The sequence below is a fragment of a genome, unplaced genomic scaffold (assembly GCF_019419815.1).
Source record: "Pyrus x bretschneideri cultivar Hongxiangsu unplaced genomic scaffold, Pyrus_bretschneideri_v1 Contig32, whole genome shotgun sequence".
In the NCBI taxonomy this organism is placed as follows: domain Eukaryota; kingdom Viridiplantae; phylum Streptophyta; class Magnoliopsida; order Rosales; family Rosaceae; genus Pyrus; species Pyrus x bretschneideri.
The window spans coordinates 4,531,172-4,548,027 of NW_025999635.1; the positions used below are offsets into that span (position 1 = coordinate 4,531,172).

Consider the following 16,856-nt stretch of genomic DNA (forward strand, 5'->3'; position numbering starts at 1 on the left):
ATAAAATGATTATTCATTTGTGTCAGAGAACAATTCCGAAATCTCAAAAGTGTGTAATGTCCACTAAATTCAAATTCATGAAAGAATTGTTAATTTGTTTCAACTATTTTTCATTTTTCTTAAAGTGAGAGTTGGTAAAAATACACCAAATGTTTTGCGAACGGCAAAGTTGTGCTCAATGCCTACTTTCAATAGAATAAGTATAACCAAAAAAAATTTCATTTGGTTGGTTATGCAATTAAACTGAAGAACTTCATACCATCAATTATTTAAAATCAACGAACTCTAAGTTTCGATTCACTCCAATAATTTGGCATATAGAATGTACAACTTCATACCATCAAAAAAGGATAAAATATTTTTTTTCATGTCGTGAAAAAATACTCAAGGTGGTTTGAGTTTACCGAATCAAACATATTCATATACCCATTCGGTTATGAACTTCCAATTGCTTAAATATGAATTTCATATTCATATGTGGGCTATTAACCTCCAACTCTAATTGATGAGAATGAAGAATCAATGGAGTGAAGTTCATTTCTCATTATATGATCTTTACCTGTATAATCGTTCAAACTAAAAACAGATGAGCATGAGGAAGTTCTTGGCGAGTATATATAAACTCTATCAATGGGTGACTGTAGCTCAGATAAAATATAACATCTAAAGAAAAATATCATATTAAGAGCGCGTGCTGATAGTAGTGTTGAAAATAAAATTGATTAGAGAGAGATGAAATAGATTGGGAGGAGAAATATGAGTATATACTCTTGCCTATTTATAGACTTAAGGTGTACATCAATAAAAGACTAAAATAGTTAGATGTTACATGTTGAACCCAAATACATATTTGTGGACAACCACATAAGTAACAATATTTGCAAAAAATTATAATTAATTTTCTTGTCACAGATCCTTCTTCATTGATTTTATTGGACGCGTTTTACGTATTTATTATATTAATTGTTGTGATGAAGATTTACACAGAAATTATGGGCTCCTCTGGAAACCTAATCGTATTTCGATTGTTAATTAAAACAAAAGTCAAAAGCATTAAACCCTAATCTCGGAGAGTATTGAGATCATGTCGAGCTTACCCTACATGATACATCATAGATAAGACAAATTCTTGATTGTAATTGAGATGATATGCCGTAGTATGACCGAATACTTCTCCATAGGTTATAGATAGAGTATGGGTACTTGGACGTTTAATTACATTCAAAATCTCCCATAAGGGGAAGTTTGCGTAGTAAGTTTATTAATTTTCATTTTATTATTGGGTTAATTACACTAACACCTCTCAGGTTTATCGTCTTTTTAGAAAACCCTCTCACCTTTAAAACATAATACTAACACCCTTTGAGGTTCTAATTAATTTCACATAACCCTTTAGGGCTGACATCATCTTAAAATATTTTCTTAAAGACAAATTTGCCCCTCATTTTTAATTACTTTAAAAAATAAAAAATAAAAACTTTTTTAAAAATCAATATAGAGTTTAGGGCATCCCCTCCGCATTCACCACAACATATTGGAAATTCTTAACATGCTTCACCTCCTCCCTAGCTGTCCTCACAAGAAGCTACTCCTTCGCCTCCGTTTTTGGATTAATTAGCCTCTCCACAAGCTTGGCCTCACTCTCCGCCATAAAAAAAATAAATATGAAAACCGCCAAATTCCCAAGAATCACCTCATGAAATGCAAGTTGTCATTGGAAACCTTGAACTTTTTTATGCCGAATTCCAAAGAAGATCCGAGTCCATGGTAGAGGAAAAAAGACAACAATATTTCTTTAATTTTCTTTTATTTATTTATTATTGTTTAATGTAAGATTTTAATTTGGATTTTTATTCTATTTATTCAAAGGATTTTCATTTTTTTTAAAAGTATAATTACTAATGAGGGCAAATTTGTACTAAAGGAGTTATGTAAAAGTAAAATAAAACCTCAAGAGGTGTTAATGTTATATTTCATACGTGAGGGAGTTTTGTTCATTTTTCAACCAACAAAAATAAAACTAAGCCCAAGAATCATGATGGGCCAAAGCGGAATAACAATACAACGGTTATAGTCGTTTGTGGTGAGTGTGGAACCTAGCTAGGTTAATGGAAGTGTTCTTTGCAACTTTTTTTTTTTTCTTCCTCTCCATACATATGTTTGTTTTCTAGCCTTTGAATTATTCGAAGAATGAATCAAGTGAAAAATATAATTAAGGGTATTCAGAAAGAAAAAGAGGGTGTCTAATACGCATTCTGTAATCTTTGCATTTTTGGTCACTTTTCCTGTTGTGACGTAAAGTATTAGCCTCTCAAACTAATCTTGAGAATGCCACATGTCATCATGTTGTGAAGTGATTAGTTAGCTTAGTAAGGTGGTAAGTTGATTGTGGTGTTGCTTAGCTGCGAAGTTTATTAGTTTAGTCTTGAGTATATGGACCGAGTCGTAAGCATTTGTGGCATTAACGGAACTGATACAATACAGAGCATTCATTTCATTTCATTTCGTCTTCCCCCTTGCTCTCTCTCTCTCTCTCTCTCTCTCTCTCTCTCTCTCTCTCTCTCTCTCTCTCTCTCTCAAGCTTTCTTGCTTTAAGCTTTCTCTCACTAGAGTTATGATAGTATGATAAGTTTCGATTTTGTCAATTTTGGAGATATTTGAGATTTATTTCAATTTTTGGTGCGACTCATTTTTTGTTTCATATAAAAACCAACACATCCGGTAGCCAACAAATACAAGCAATCTCATGATTTATTCAACATGCGAAGCAAAGACATAATTTTTGTTGTCAATTAAGGTGATGTTTGCTTACATTCTTTCAAATTTTCAATCTGAAAAGAATAAAACACGTAATATACCGACCAAGAAATTTTTTAAAAGAATAAAAGTATAAAACTATGGGTGTTCAATTCGCCTTTTCAAATTACGGCAGATAAACATTCGTCGATCGGAAGTGTAGCAAACTTCCAAATAATTATAATTGGTCCAAATAATTAAAACTTCGGAATCTTGATTAGTGCTTAACATTCTTTTTAGAAAAAACTTGATATAGATCTAATTTTGTGAGCCACAATTTGAAAATAGTCCGCTTATGTGAAATAGGTCTAATGACTAGGATTACACATCATCATATTTACATTTTCATACCTATATAGCCCTAAGATTATAAATTATCATAAATATGTAAATGCACATAATCCCTTAATTTTAGGATTGACAGTGTATTTTGTCTTCCTATATAATAGGTATATATGAAGGTAGACAATATTTTTGTTTATTTACCTCTATCGTAGAATTTTTTTCATAATCAACCTCACATGTTTTTTTTCTTTAAAAAAGGAATCAACTGGTGACTTCACTACGGCAGTCCACCATTTTGGGAGCTGGAAAGACTCATAGAGGCATTTCAACCTCTCATGACTACTATTGTGTGATTCACTAGCACCATGAATAGAACTCAAGATGTTCCGTGTGAAATACCGGTCTGAACTTCATCCTTACCCATTGAGGCATTGAGCCATCCCATGTTAGTTTATGTTTTTCTATTTTATAATATACCTATATTATAGATTAATTATATTAATTTCTTGCCTCCCACAATTTTAATTTTTGATGAACTTATCATATTTGTTGTATATGAATTTTTAAAATGTTTTTATTAGAAAATGGGTAGATAAAGGCATTTAAATTTTAAAATCTAATTTTATTTTTACTCTAAAGGGCAAAACGGGTATAATATCAAATTAAATAAAACCGGACTTGTTCTGAAAACAACTGATTTTTTTTTGGACAAATGTCCGTAAGTTTTATCATAGTTCTCAATACAAATTTAATAAAAATAAAATTATATTGAAATGCCACACACTACCAAGACAAACAGATGAGCCAAAAAGGAATAGTACATATGGATTAAAGAATTTTAAACCTGTACACGGTAAGACCAAGTCATGTTTCTAGACTTCTAATTCTTTTTTAGGATACATGACTCACGCCTTACAACAATAATCTAAGATGCTATCCACACATATATTTTTACTTCTTATACATTTTTCTTAATTTTTTAAGTATTTGGATCAAATTGAAGAATATCAATAGACACACAATTGATAAGGATATGTAAGAGATAAAAAAATATATGTGAATAATACTACCCTAACCTAATTAAACTCACGAAAAATACAATATTTCAATTTCGCAAACAAAAAACAAAGGTCAAACATATACATTTCAGTCTCACAAAATAAAAAGATCGAGATTTTTGAAGTTATCTTCTCGGTGATCTTGCCCTTGTAATATTCTCTCTAGCATCAGATAGCTCCACACCATGAACTTCATGCTGGGTATCAATTCCGTCCTAACCTTCGTCTTGATCATCCTCAGTGTCCTCGACTTTTCTGATCTCTTTTTTCCTTCTTCCTATACCTCCCTTAAGCCAATCCACCACTTCTATCATGGTGGGACGATTATCGGGGCTATTGTCGGTGCATTTCATAGCAACTAGGACTGTCGATTTCACTTGTTCTTTATCAAACTTGCCCTTCAACCTTGGATCAACAATTTGATTAAATGCACCCTTTTGGACATAGGGGGTGACCCATTGAACAATGTCACGTTTCACTCCGCCTGGTAGTTTTTCTATCGGCTTTTTTCCACTAATTATTTCTAAGAGCAAAATCCCAAAGCTATAAACATCACAACTCTCAGAAACCTTCCCCCACATGGCATATTCAGGAGCTAGGTATCCAAGAGTTCCCTTTACCCTAGTGGTCAGATGAGTTACACCGTCCGGAATCAGCTTTGCAAATCCGAAATCAGCAACTTTGGCTTCAAATTCAGTATCTAGAAGCACATTACTGGCCTTTATGTCTCTGTGGATTATATGAGGACTGGCCTCATGGTGCAGGTACCTTAAGAATGAAACAGACGAAGAAATTTGAACAATGCTAAACCATACTGAACATTACTTCATATGATTTATGCGTAATTAGATTATCATCAATGTATAAGAATTAATAATAGACTTGATTTTTAATCCTAAAGTTATGAACATACGCATGAATACGTTAGTATAGCTGCAATATCAATGTAAGTATGTGTTCATATTTCAATGATAATATACATGTTATTTTATAAAGTGGATGGAACAAAATTAGAATCAAACCTAGAACCAAGTTTGATGACAAGTAGCTCTTGAAGTCCGTGTTTAAGGATGTGAACATACTTCCAATAACTTTAATCATAAGTCATAACAATTTTGAAGCTCATAAATTTTTTATCTAGCTAGATCCTTAACATCTTTAACATCTATATTCTATATATTAAGAATGGCCTGAATTTTGAATGAGTTGTCTGAATAACATTTGGCCAAAAAGGAACACACAGAATAAGGTGACACAATCAAGGGTTTATTTTCATATTTTATAGCAATTTGTAGCACAAATTGACGATTAATTAACTTTAATATAACTTACGATAAACCTTCAGCTGATCCAATGGCAATGCTCAGTCTTCTTGGCCAATCAAGAAGACAATCTGCTGCAAGTTTGCCATGTAAATGGGTGATCAAGCTATGATTAGGCATAAAATCGTACACTATGAGCCTTTCATCACCTCCGGCATAAAATCCCCTCAGGCCTAACAAATTTCTGTGTCTCACCCTTCCAAGTATTTCAACTTCCACTGCAAACTCCATCTCTGCTTTTGGACTCATCGTCTTTAATCGTTTTACTGCGATCTGAACACATAAGTGTATGTGACAAAGTTAAGTGCGATTATTAAAACTAACCGATTGAAAAAAGAAGAAGAAAATACTTTGTTGTATAAATTGGAAATTCATCGATCATGCAATTTGCTAGCTGCTCGTGATCGTCAGAAGAATCGAAAATCAAAGGTAAAAGATGGACATGATTGCCTTGCCTCAACACCTTTACTTGTTCGACCCCAATAAACACTTCCAAACCCTCCTTCTCCAATTTTGTTATCATCGTGGAAGCTGTTTGTTGCATGAAGAAGCTCCTTGAGAGAATATATTTCCCACGGGTAATCCCTATTCTTGTGAACCCTACTAAAATGAACAAACAAACCCCAGACTAATAAATACGTGGAACTTTGTAACAATTAAAGATATAATTAATCAACAATTAACATAGATCAGGCTATAATTAGACTGTATCAAGTGTACCTGGTCTGAGCAGGTTCTTGATCTTCTTCGGCAACGCAACAAAAGCAGTTCCAGGGCATTTTGGTTCTTGGAAAGAAAGAACAAGCCTTAATAACTGGTATATATGGAGGGTAGTGGTTAAACAATAATGGAATGTGACTAAAGGATTAGAGAAGAATACAAGAAGAAGGCAAAATCCTTCGGAAACTTTGAAGCAAAAGGAAGGAGTCGTATGGTGAAGACAAAAGGCAGCAGCCTGGGAAGTTAAGGAACTTTTGTGTTCAATGATGAGAACAAATCTTTGGCTGTTCACCAGCAGCCTTCAAGCTCATGTATTCTAGTTATTGTTAACGTTTCCCAACCTATAGTTTTTCATTGGAAATGTCACATTTTAATCTTCTGATTAATTAGAATTTCTTATAAAAATGTTATTTCGTATGGTATTAGTATTTGGTATAAATATTTATTTTTTGGAGAAGTTATATAAACATTAATTAAACACCAGTACACTATTTTTTATGGGGTAAGTATAACTTTTATTTTTGGATTGAAAGCGACTCCATCACCCGCATTGAAGTTGGGTAGTAGACTCTTTAGCCATCAATCCTAACCTTTCAAAGTTATGACGCAACACATATTAATTAGGTTTTTGTTTGGTGATAAAAAGAAAATAATCGGGCTAAAACCAGCTAAGGATAGCTCACAGTCAGATACATGTATATAATAGCTGTAATTAGCATATTTAATTGAATAGTGAACACATCAACACTCTAGATTATACTTAATTAAGCTAAAATGCCAATGACCTTAAACCTGATGGCACCTCTTTCTTTTCTTTTAGATCGAAGAGTACAAGATGTGAGATCAGGATTCAATATTCCTCAATTGGTTTGTCTTGCGTTCCCTGAAAATTTTATTACAAAAAAAAAAAAAAGAAAAAAAATATTGTCAGGGTTTAAAAAAAAAAAAAAAAATGTCTCGTAAAGAAAAAAGAGCTCAAGTAAAAAAGGCATTAGTCGCTTAAACTATAGCACATTTGCAATAACAGTTGGGGCTCTTCAAACCATATGGTCGCATATACATTCATGTGGTAGTGGGGAAGGCATTGAGTCCATGCTGCTGGTCTTATGTTATTTATATTTTAACCATTTGACCCATGAATATGATTAGGATAAAATATTTACGAAAAGAGCAATGTTAAGGGAATTATTTTAAAAGTGGAACTCTCTATGAACTTGCTATTGTTGAATTGAGCAATCTTGAGCTTGAAGATCAACAATGGTGTTTTAGAGAGAAATTGTAAGCACAGAATCTAGAGAGAGAAAGAGAGATCGAAGAGAATGAGAGAGTATTTCACTGATATTATTTCCTTACTATCTCAATGCATACAAGGATTTCCTATTTATACTAGTTACAATACTTACACAGTAAGTAAACTAATTCTTAATAAACCAACAACTTTTATCAGCTAATCTCTTGACAAGTGGCATCTTCTTGATTGTTGGATTGAGCTTGACTGTCTATAGCTTTAAATCTATCAACTCATATTTTAACGTCAATTCTCGTGTTAACATTAGAAAACATTGTGCATAAAATATGAGGTGGATGAAAATTTATGGAGAATCTCACTTTTAATAGAGCCATTAACATTTGTCTCACGAGAAACTACCCTGTTACACCTTCCTAGCAGAGAAAGGTAATTTCATTGCTAAGTTAATGGTAATACATAATCAATGACGTTCTAATGAGGGTTAAATTGAGAAATTGCATCCTCACCAACTCTCATTTGTCGTGCATATCAGCCGTTCTATGTCCAATTTAACAATTAAATGTGAGCTCATAAGTCCTCAACTTTTCTTATTAAAATGTTTCCGTTGCTTTAACATAGAACAGTGAAGCATTTAAAATACTTTGCAGCTTGTAGCAATTTGGGTCGCACACTCTTGAGAAATTTTTCGTGTTTTGTTACATTGTCAAGGGACTTAGCCTCAGTTTGATATATATTTTTTATTTATAAAAAACTGATTCACTTTAAAGTTGAGCAGTAAAAAAATGTTTGATAAAAATAAAATATCATGCTCATTTTAAAAGCATCTTGTGAATTGGTATTAAAAGCTACTTTAATAAAAAACCGAGTTGAAACTTTAATGAATATTTTTAATTCCTATAATATGCTCATTAATTTAAAAAATGACATTATTTATCCTTTTAGACATATTTTATCCTTAGAGAACAAAGAGACCCCTACAAACCTTAGCCTCTTACACTACCATTACCATTACCACCACCATTGTTTCCTCCACCAAGACACCACAATCGCACCACCACCACTACAACCATACTCATCACCACAACCACAACCACAACTGTTACTACCATCATTGCTGCCATTGCCATCACCACCACCACAAACACAACCACAACCACAACCGCCACCATCATCATTTCCTATCACCATTGTTACCTCTGTAACTCAATCACCACACTCATTTATTGGCACCACCACCATCATCACAACATTGCCCTTGCCATTGTTGTCGTCGTCACTGTCCACATTATCATGTCTATTTTAAATCACTTTTACATTAAAATTTACCAAACGTCTTTACATTGTTTTTCCTAATCACAACACTTTAATTAAAGTTCATCAACACTCAACTGCTTTATTTTACAACTGATTATTTTTAAAACACAACAGGAGCAATTTTTAAAAAGAGCACAACAATCCCGAATTGACCCTTAATGATATCACGCTTTCGAATATGGATAAACGATAATGTTGATATGTCTATTAATAAGTAGATATAGTGTTATTACACAACGGTGTGACATTGTGCTAAAAACTTCACCATACATTCACGCCGCATTGTTGGGATTCATGGCAGGGTTTCTAGCTAAACAAGGATAAATTAAGCTTGCATTTGGTCTCTACCTTTACATTCTGGGTTCGAAATTCCTCCTCTCTTTAATTATTGTAATAATTTCGAACTCTCCCTCATCTCCTTAATAATAATAATAATTATTATTTATTATAAAAAAAAGGATAAATTGGGCTTTGAACTCTGATGCATGAACAATCTGTAGTAGGACTTAATACATGATAAAATAAACACTTGGCTGCAAAATCTCAGCTAGTGACGCTGTACAACTACAAAGCCGAATTGTAACTTTCCTCGAAGACTATATAATATACAAAAGTCATCCTATTGACCAAAATTAGTCTTCTAGCTTCTGATTAAACTATAATAATAATAATAATAATAATAATAATAATAATAATAATAATAATAATAATCCAACTACTCCAAGTTAACTACTAGTCCGAGCTAAACTTGCCTCTAATTTGGGTACGTGACCAAGACCAAGTACTCCAAGCTAAACTGCCTTTGGGACCTGTATTATATGTAATCCTTCGGAAAAAACGCTTAATTGCTGACTTTACTACGACGTTAGTTTAGCACGATATGGAGTTGAATAAAAAAGCTTACATGTAACAAAAGTTACTGTCACTCTAGCGTTACCGTTATATGTAAGTCGAGGTGCCATTCATAATCCGTTGTACCCTCTAGGCTTACATGCATAAAACCAGCAGCTGTGGAAAGGATATTTGCTTTCTGATAATTAGACCACTTATTGGACCTCTACTGAATTAGGCCTTATATCCGAAGACTTAATTATTGGGTTTTGTGTGGGCTCTATGCTTTTTGGTAAAATGTGGGCTGAGGCACGACAACACTAGTTTATGGATTGTTCAAACTTCAAAGGCATAGATCCAAAGAATTAAAGACATTTTGAATAAAGAAAAATACACGCTTCTGGGGGGAAAAAAGAAGGATAGATGGTTTTCTATAATATAGTTTGGTCGATGGATATTCAGTTGTTTACCTTCCAATCTTGAGTCATGACTAGTTAGGGTTTCTCAGCGGGCTATTATGTTCGTTGTAGCATGCGTTATCTCTTCTCTTTCGGAAAGATTAGTATTCATTACGATGATCATATAGACAGGGGCACAAGTGCTAAACAAATTCAAGTGATACATGTTTGGAACTCACATTATGTTACGGTGTTTAGTTTGATTTTTCATGCTTTTCATCATTAGTGAAGGTGCTTGAATTGATTGTTGATTATCACTATAATGATGGTGTGTGGGTGAAACAAATACATTGTTTGTATTTCACTTATGTTTTACGTTATCTATATTGACTTGATGCCGACCTTCGTGCATGATTTCTTTGTGAAGATGACATATTATGTTGCCAACGAACTAACGACATCCTTTTACAACAGAGACATTCTTTTCAACATACAACATACACTAGTTTTATGACAGATGGAAACATCTCAACCTTATATTCTATCACATATAACAATTGCATCGCATGAGGAATATTGAGTTTGATTTTTGGTTGATCAAGTACTTTGCTTTTGTGTCAAACATGATCTTTGCAAGGGAATGTTTCTAACATCTTGGTCATAGTAGCTGAAAGTATATAGTAATATGCCCATGTCAAACTCACCAATTGCTGGGATATAATGAAATCAGCACTGAGGTCCAATTTAATCAAATAGTTGAGAAGATGTGGTTAACGAAAGTAATTTCCTTTTTTGAACGTACGCATGCAATCCAGCTGTAACTATCCCACCTTAAAATGACAGTTGAGACTGATATTATTTCGATGCACGTATAAGTACTAGTTTGGCACAGTTGAAATTATAAAAAAAGCAGCTATGAAAAAAAAGTTAAAGTGTAAAATGTGTTTGGTAAATGTAAAAATAAGCACTTCTTTTCAAAGTTCTAGCCAAAATAAACAGAAAAATGGAAGCAGCGTTTTTGCTGCTTCTCAAAGCCTACTTTTTTCAAAGTAGGCGGATGAACAGTAAAGTTTAATGAAACTTTCTTAAACCCAATTATACCCTCTTTGTTTCTCCTTCTCGCTTCCCTCATCGTATTAGATATTCGAATCCGATGGTTCGAGAGGATGAGTCGAGTCCGGCTTCGCGAGGAATTCAAGGCTGCATGCGATTATGTTATTGGGGAGGATGATCTTCTGGAGATTTCTGCTTTATGGGAACTGTTCCAGGGACAAAACGCTTGCGATCCAGAGGGTTAGAGCATAGGCAAAGCTATAAAGGGATAGGAGGGGCGATGGGCCCCTCCCCTCGTCGGAAATGAAGCTCAGGTGCCCCTCTGGTCTCGTCGAATAATCCACCCCTTCCAAATTGGCCACAAAATTGGAAAGCAGGATGCCTGGGCGGGACTAGGAAGGACTAGGCGGAGATATGCAAGTCTACGCAGGCGTACATGAAGACGCTGAAATCGGATTTTTTTATTTTTATTTTTTTTCTGTAGAGTCGGGCACGAGGAAAAAGATGACCTTGGTCTCATTTTAATTGCACGATTCCATTTGAGATGGAGATGGACGATAAAAATATAAATAAATATAAAAACAAAGATAAACGAGAGATATGGAAGCTAAAATTATAAATAAAAAATAAAATAAAGATAAATGATGAAGATTGAAGATGAAATTATAAATAAAAAATAAAATAAATTATTATATCACATTTAACATTATACCCTATAGTTACAGCACAGCAGAAACAATTTTTTTAAAAAGCACATCAATACCAAATTAGCCCTAAGTCTTGTCCTATAATATTTGTCCATGTCAACACAAATAAAACCATATACACGCATATTCCAGTTATCCATTTATGCATATAGGAGGGAAATAAACGCTATCAATAATTGAAGTTGGTAGGATCCTGATTCTAGCCTCTACTGCACTATCTTTTCGACCCTCGTTTTTGGGAAGAAGAATTTTTACATTGAGTTCATTAAAAATGTTAACACATCATGCATGAATTTTGATTCTTGCAACCACTTTATCTTTGCTTACAATAGATATAATCACAAGGAAAAAGAAAAATCGTCAAACAAATCACAACCCTATCCAATTTTATATGATGGATTCTAACGCACGTATGAGATGGATCCAGCAATTTAATGAAACAAGAATTCATGCACTATAACTATATAGAATATATACAGTATACTGACCAGTCACGAATTTTGTTTTGTTATCTTAGCTTAAGATCAAAGGTCTAAAATTCATATAATTAGAACATTTTATATGGATACAACAAGTAATGAAAAGTTTGTATGAATTGTAAAATTTTAGGCAGCAGCTTAACTTAATATCTGTTGATCATGAGTATATTAATTCTGCTAAGATTTTGTGAAAGATTTAGTAGCGAGTTGCTAAAAGGAAGATTATTTGTTGTTACGAGTACTACTTTCTGTTAGGTACCGTTTGGTACTTGGGACGGGATGGAATAGAGTGGGACAAGGCGTTCCGTCACACGTTTGGTGCGCCTAAAACGGGTGGAACGAGCTATTCCACGGGACGAGTTTTGGGTGACTTTTCGTTCCACCTCACCCCCCTGGAACGAATCGTTCCACATCCGTGGAACACAAAATTATAACCTCTCCGTCTCCTTCTTCTTCCTCCTTGTTTCCATTTGAGGGCATCTTTGCTCCCGCTCCGTTCCGTCCCATCCTGTCCCGTCCCGTCCCGTTCCATTCCGTTCATTCCCGTCCCGTCCCGTCTGCATACCAAACGATACCTTACTGCACGAACTAATGAGCATAGTATCTAATGTACTTGCAATGTTCTAGACAAAAGAACAATAATTTCACTGAAATCACGTTTCAGAGAGTTTTGCGTTTTCTAAATAGACCTTCGAATTGTTGGAATTAAAAGAAATTAAGCACTGCATGCATATTAAGAGTGAAAAGTCAGAAATTTGAGCAACATGTTACGCAAATCACACCTTCCGAGTAGGATTTTGCAAATTCCTCTTACATGCCTTCATAATGCTCATGAAGAGCTTTTCCAATCCCTCCTATCTAATTTTTGCAATCAATTCCTTGCTAACTTGGCCTTCATCTCGTGGAACTTGGAAAAACCTCACCCAAGCACAGCCCTAGGGTTTTACTATAATCAAAGGGAATCAAGATTGCGAAGGGATCGAGATATACTTTCCCATAATTGAAGATATTTGGTTACCTGGAATTGTAATAGTTATTTAGTTTCAGTTGCAACTCAGACAAATCCAGACATGCCAAATCGTTGACAACCTGTGGATTGAAGAAAACGCACTGTGAGATTTTCTTGCATTTGTAATATCATGATTAGGTGGTAATTAAGATTAAGTCAATGTCTAAATAATATACCAAACCTATCGATAAATATAAGTAATTGAATTTATATGAAAAAGAACGAGCGTACCTCACACTGAATGGTGTGAAACAAACTTTCATTTACTCTGGTGGAAGCACACTCAACAACACTAAGGCCTTCCGCAAGCAATACTTTGAGCACTCCTGAAAGAAGCAACCCTTCCTGCTCACCGCAGCTACTACTTACCAAAACCTCCACTCCTCCCAAACAAGTTGGGCGAACCATGATAGAGTACTTGAGAAAATTGTGACCCGAACTTTCATTTCTGAGACCAAAATCTTGAGAATCACATTCATACAACTTTTTATTAATCTTTTCCTTCTTGGCATTCAGTTCTTCGATCTTCGCCTTCATGTGATTTATATAGTTGACGGCCTCATTCATGTGCTCAGTGATTGAACGTTTTCCCTGTAACCCCACCACAAAAACCCTAGAAACATAAGTAATCATCTATATCAAATAATTAAAACAACGCAATATATCCCTGTAACCCCAGCACAAAAACCGTCGAAACATAACTAATCATCTAAATCAGGAAATTAAAACTCGACCCACAAAAGAAAATTACAGAAAAAGACTGAGGAGAATATATAAAGAGGTTAATCTCGATTCTTGACCTTGATCAATTCATAGGGGAGGAGGGATCGAAGTGATGCATGAAGAGCTGCCATATGTTGTCTTCTTTGGCGTTCGTTGTCCCTACGCACGATCTTCCTTTCAGTCTTACCATCACTAGGATTTGCTCCATTATTGTTGGAATTAGGTGATAATATCATACGATGTTGCTGTTGTTGTTGTTGCTTGCCTTTCCCCATCATCTTATTACGGGATGGATTCTTCCCCTCTGGAAACACCTCATGACCCCGCATCAGATCTTGTACATGCATCATATCTTCCCGGTGGGGAAAATTGATAGTGGAGGTCTGGAATACCAAATCTTTGCTTTGACCACGATGATATGAATTGGGAAACATTGAACAAAGACGGTATGAGTCGCCTGGGAGCTCTAAAGTTTTAAGGTTGTTTGAATACTCGGATGGTAATTAAATATAGAGACTCGGGATCTATTTGGATGGGTTGGAGAGGCTTAATTAATAATTAGTAGGCTTAAGATTGTTCGAAATATTGAGAGAATTTTTACTGTGATCATTCTCGGCACACAAAAACATTTTTCCAAAAAGTCTTTCCTTCATCTGGTGAGGAGGGGCAAACGTGGCGTTCGAATTTTGGAACCGCATAATAGCTGCATATTATATTTTCTTTGTGGGGTACAGTCTTTTCACTTTTGTACTGAACCAATTATTGTCCATTTACTTTCACATTTTGGTGGACCCCCGTATGTCGGAAGTCGGCAGGCGAACATCGGATGGGTTCAGACCATCCGCTGGGTTCAAACCTCCTCAATATAAGGAAAAAAACGTGTTTTATATAAGGAAAAAAACTTAGTAGGAATTCTCTTGTTGCATCACAAAATTTAAAAGTAAACTTAACATGGATGCCATTAAAATTTTCAACCATGCCCTCTTTCTACTGAAATAGGATCCTATCCGGATCCTCTTTGTCGAATCTCGAAGATCATTTCATCGTATCTGTTCATCTGTTATTCTGCGATCAGAAATCATTTTGAAGTTTTTTATTTAAAATTGAACAGAAACGATTCTCAGACGAAAATTGGCCGCATAATGTACAACGAACGAACACGATGAAGTGGTCCTCAGTATCCTCATAAAAAAGATTTGGAGAGGATCCTCATCCCTTTCTACTTTACTGAAATTATTTTTTTTGTATTATTTTAATATATTTCTTCTCCTTAAAACTCTAAAACATATCAAATTATAGGGTTATGGGTGAAAGGGTTCAAGAGGTGCAATTGCATAGGCCCCAATTTAAGAGGTCCCCAAAATGTTCCACTCCCGCATTATCCCATGATATTGTATATTATAATTTAAGATTGCCTACATATTATAGGATTAGCTACTGAATTACTTAATACTATAATCATCTCACGATCATATATATTTCTTATAATCATTATAACATATCTGACTGTTAAATTGTGATAATACCAAGTAAATGTTGTTTTCAAATTTTTGGAAGTGAAACATTAATGCTTGAGGTTGCTACAAGTGGTTATCTAAGATTTTTTTAAGTTTCTGTTGATATGCTTACTGAATATTGAACTAATTGTTGATTATTTGATGATTGATGTTTTCTACTTGTTTGCAGACTAAGTTAAGGAAGACCTCATTTATAGTTTTTTGCATATACCCCTAAAATCTCAGTCACGGTCCTGTCAAATTATCAAGCATTATAATTCATAACATTACATTAGCATACAAGCATTCATAAATTGCAGCATGCTAGCAAACCTTTCATAGCGTAAAGCATTTTATCCCACCCCACATTCATAGCCCCCTCAAGAATTTTTTAAATCGAACTAAAATCACTTAGTATTACGGTCTAAAGATCATCTTCACTTGTAAATGAGAGGTTTTGAGTTCGATTCTCTCCAAAGGTGAATTTGAACCACATTATTGCTAGTTCATTGCAGGACTAAGCCCACCCATTTTTCTTAGGGTAGATAATATCGTTTGTTAAAAAAAAAAAAAAAAAAAAAAAAAAGACAGTAAAGACACAAGGGCCTTGGCCTTTAGTCTTCAAAGTTATCATAAATGTTTATTCGTTCCTCTCTTGTGCTTTTTCATTAAAGTATGAATAGATTTATGTAAGTTAACGTTAAAGACTTTGAGAAAGGGGTAAGGAAAGTGTTGAGAGTGAGAGAGAGAGAGAGAGCTGTGTTATGTACACAGGCTGAGATTTTAGGTTGGTTATACGCACTTTTAAGTACTCCAGAAAAATATAATGATGAAGTGCCTTTCGAAAACAGTTCCAAACAAAAAGCTTGTTGTTTGTTTGAACGCAAAATGTCTAGTCCTCTTCAATTTTTACAGATGGCAACAAATGGAAATATTTTATTTGCACCTATATAATTCCATTTTACACTCGACTTAGTTTTAAACGTGAATTATCTTTTGTCTTATTGTATAGTTATTATCAAGTTTAAGATAAATTAACACCAATACCAAAATTCACGTGAACTTTTCTAATATGCTGAATAGAAAGACCTTTTTTAGGTACTGGACAACATCCATGGTCAAGCTAACCCTTCCAAATTGACAAGGATATCCATACTTGTAAATTCACAAGTGCTTCCAACTCATGCTCTTAATTATATTTTAATTTCACATCCATGTCCGGCAGCACTTTTGCATTTCTCATTCAAGTAAGGTTCCTCTATAGTCACACAACCTGAATCAAAATTAAGAAAATGTATTGAATACCTCAACGCTTGGGTTTAATCAATGGAAGAAGAGAGCAACGGAAATTTTCTATATGGTTCCACGTTTTCTCTCTGCTTCGACGATTTCTCGACTCTTTAGGAAATTTTACTA

At 34.3% G+C, this 16,856-nt stretch overlaps 2 protein-coding genes across 2 annotated transcripts; both read right to left on the reverse strand.

The window, feature by feature from the left end:
• Positions 1 to 4,156: 4,156 nt before the first annotated feature.
• LOC125480107 (PTI1-like tyrosine-protein kinase At3g15890) lies at positions 4,157 to 6,511 on the reverse strand. Its single transcript, XM_048590376.1, has 4 exons — positions 6,182 to 6,511; positions 5,917 to 6,064; positions 5,472 to 5,734; positions 4,157 to 4,907 (listed from the first exon to the last, which is right to left on the reverse strand). The coding sequence occupies exons 1-4, from the start codon at positions 6,238 to 6,240 to the stop codon at positions 4,355 to 4,357; spliced, it is 1,023 nt and encodes a 340-aa protein (XP_048446333.1). The 5' UTR covers positions 6,241 to 6,511; the 3' UTR covers positions 4,157 to 4,354.
• Positions 6,512 to 12,957: 6,446 nt separating this feature from the next.
• LOC125480249 (transcription factor bHLH36-like) lies at positions 12,958 to 14,610 on the reverse strand. The gene is made up of 3 exons (XM_048590849.1): positions 14,022 to 14,610; positions 13,453 to 13,812; positions 12,958 to 13,301 (listed from the first exon to the last, which is right to left on the reverse strand). Exons 1-3 carry the CDS (start codon positions 14,376 to 14,378, stop codon positions 13,227 to 13,229), a joined length of 792 nt encoding a protein of 263 aa, XP_048446806.1. The 5' UTR covers positions 14,379 to 14,610; the 3' UTR covers positions 12,958 to 13,226.
• Between the last annotated feature and the right edge of the window lie 2,246 nt (positions 14,611 to 16,856).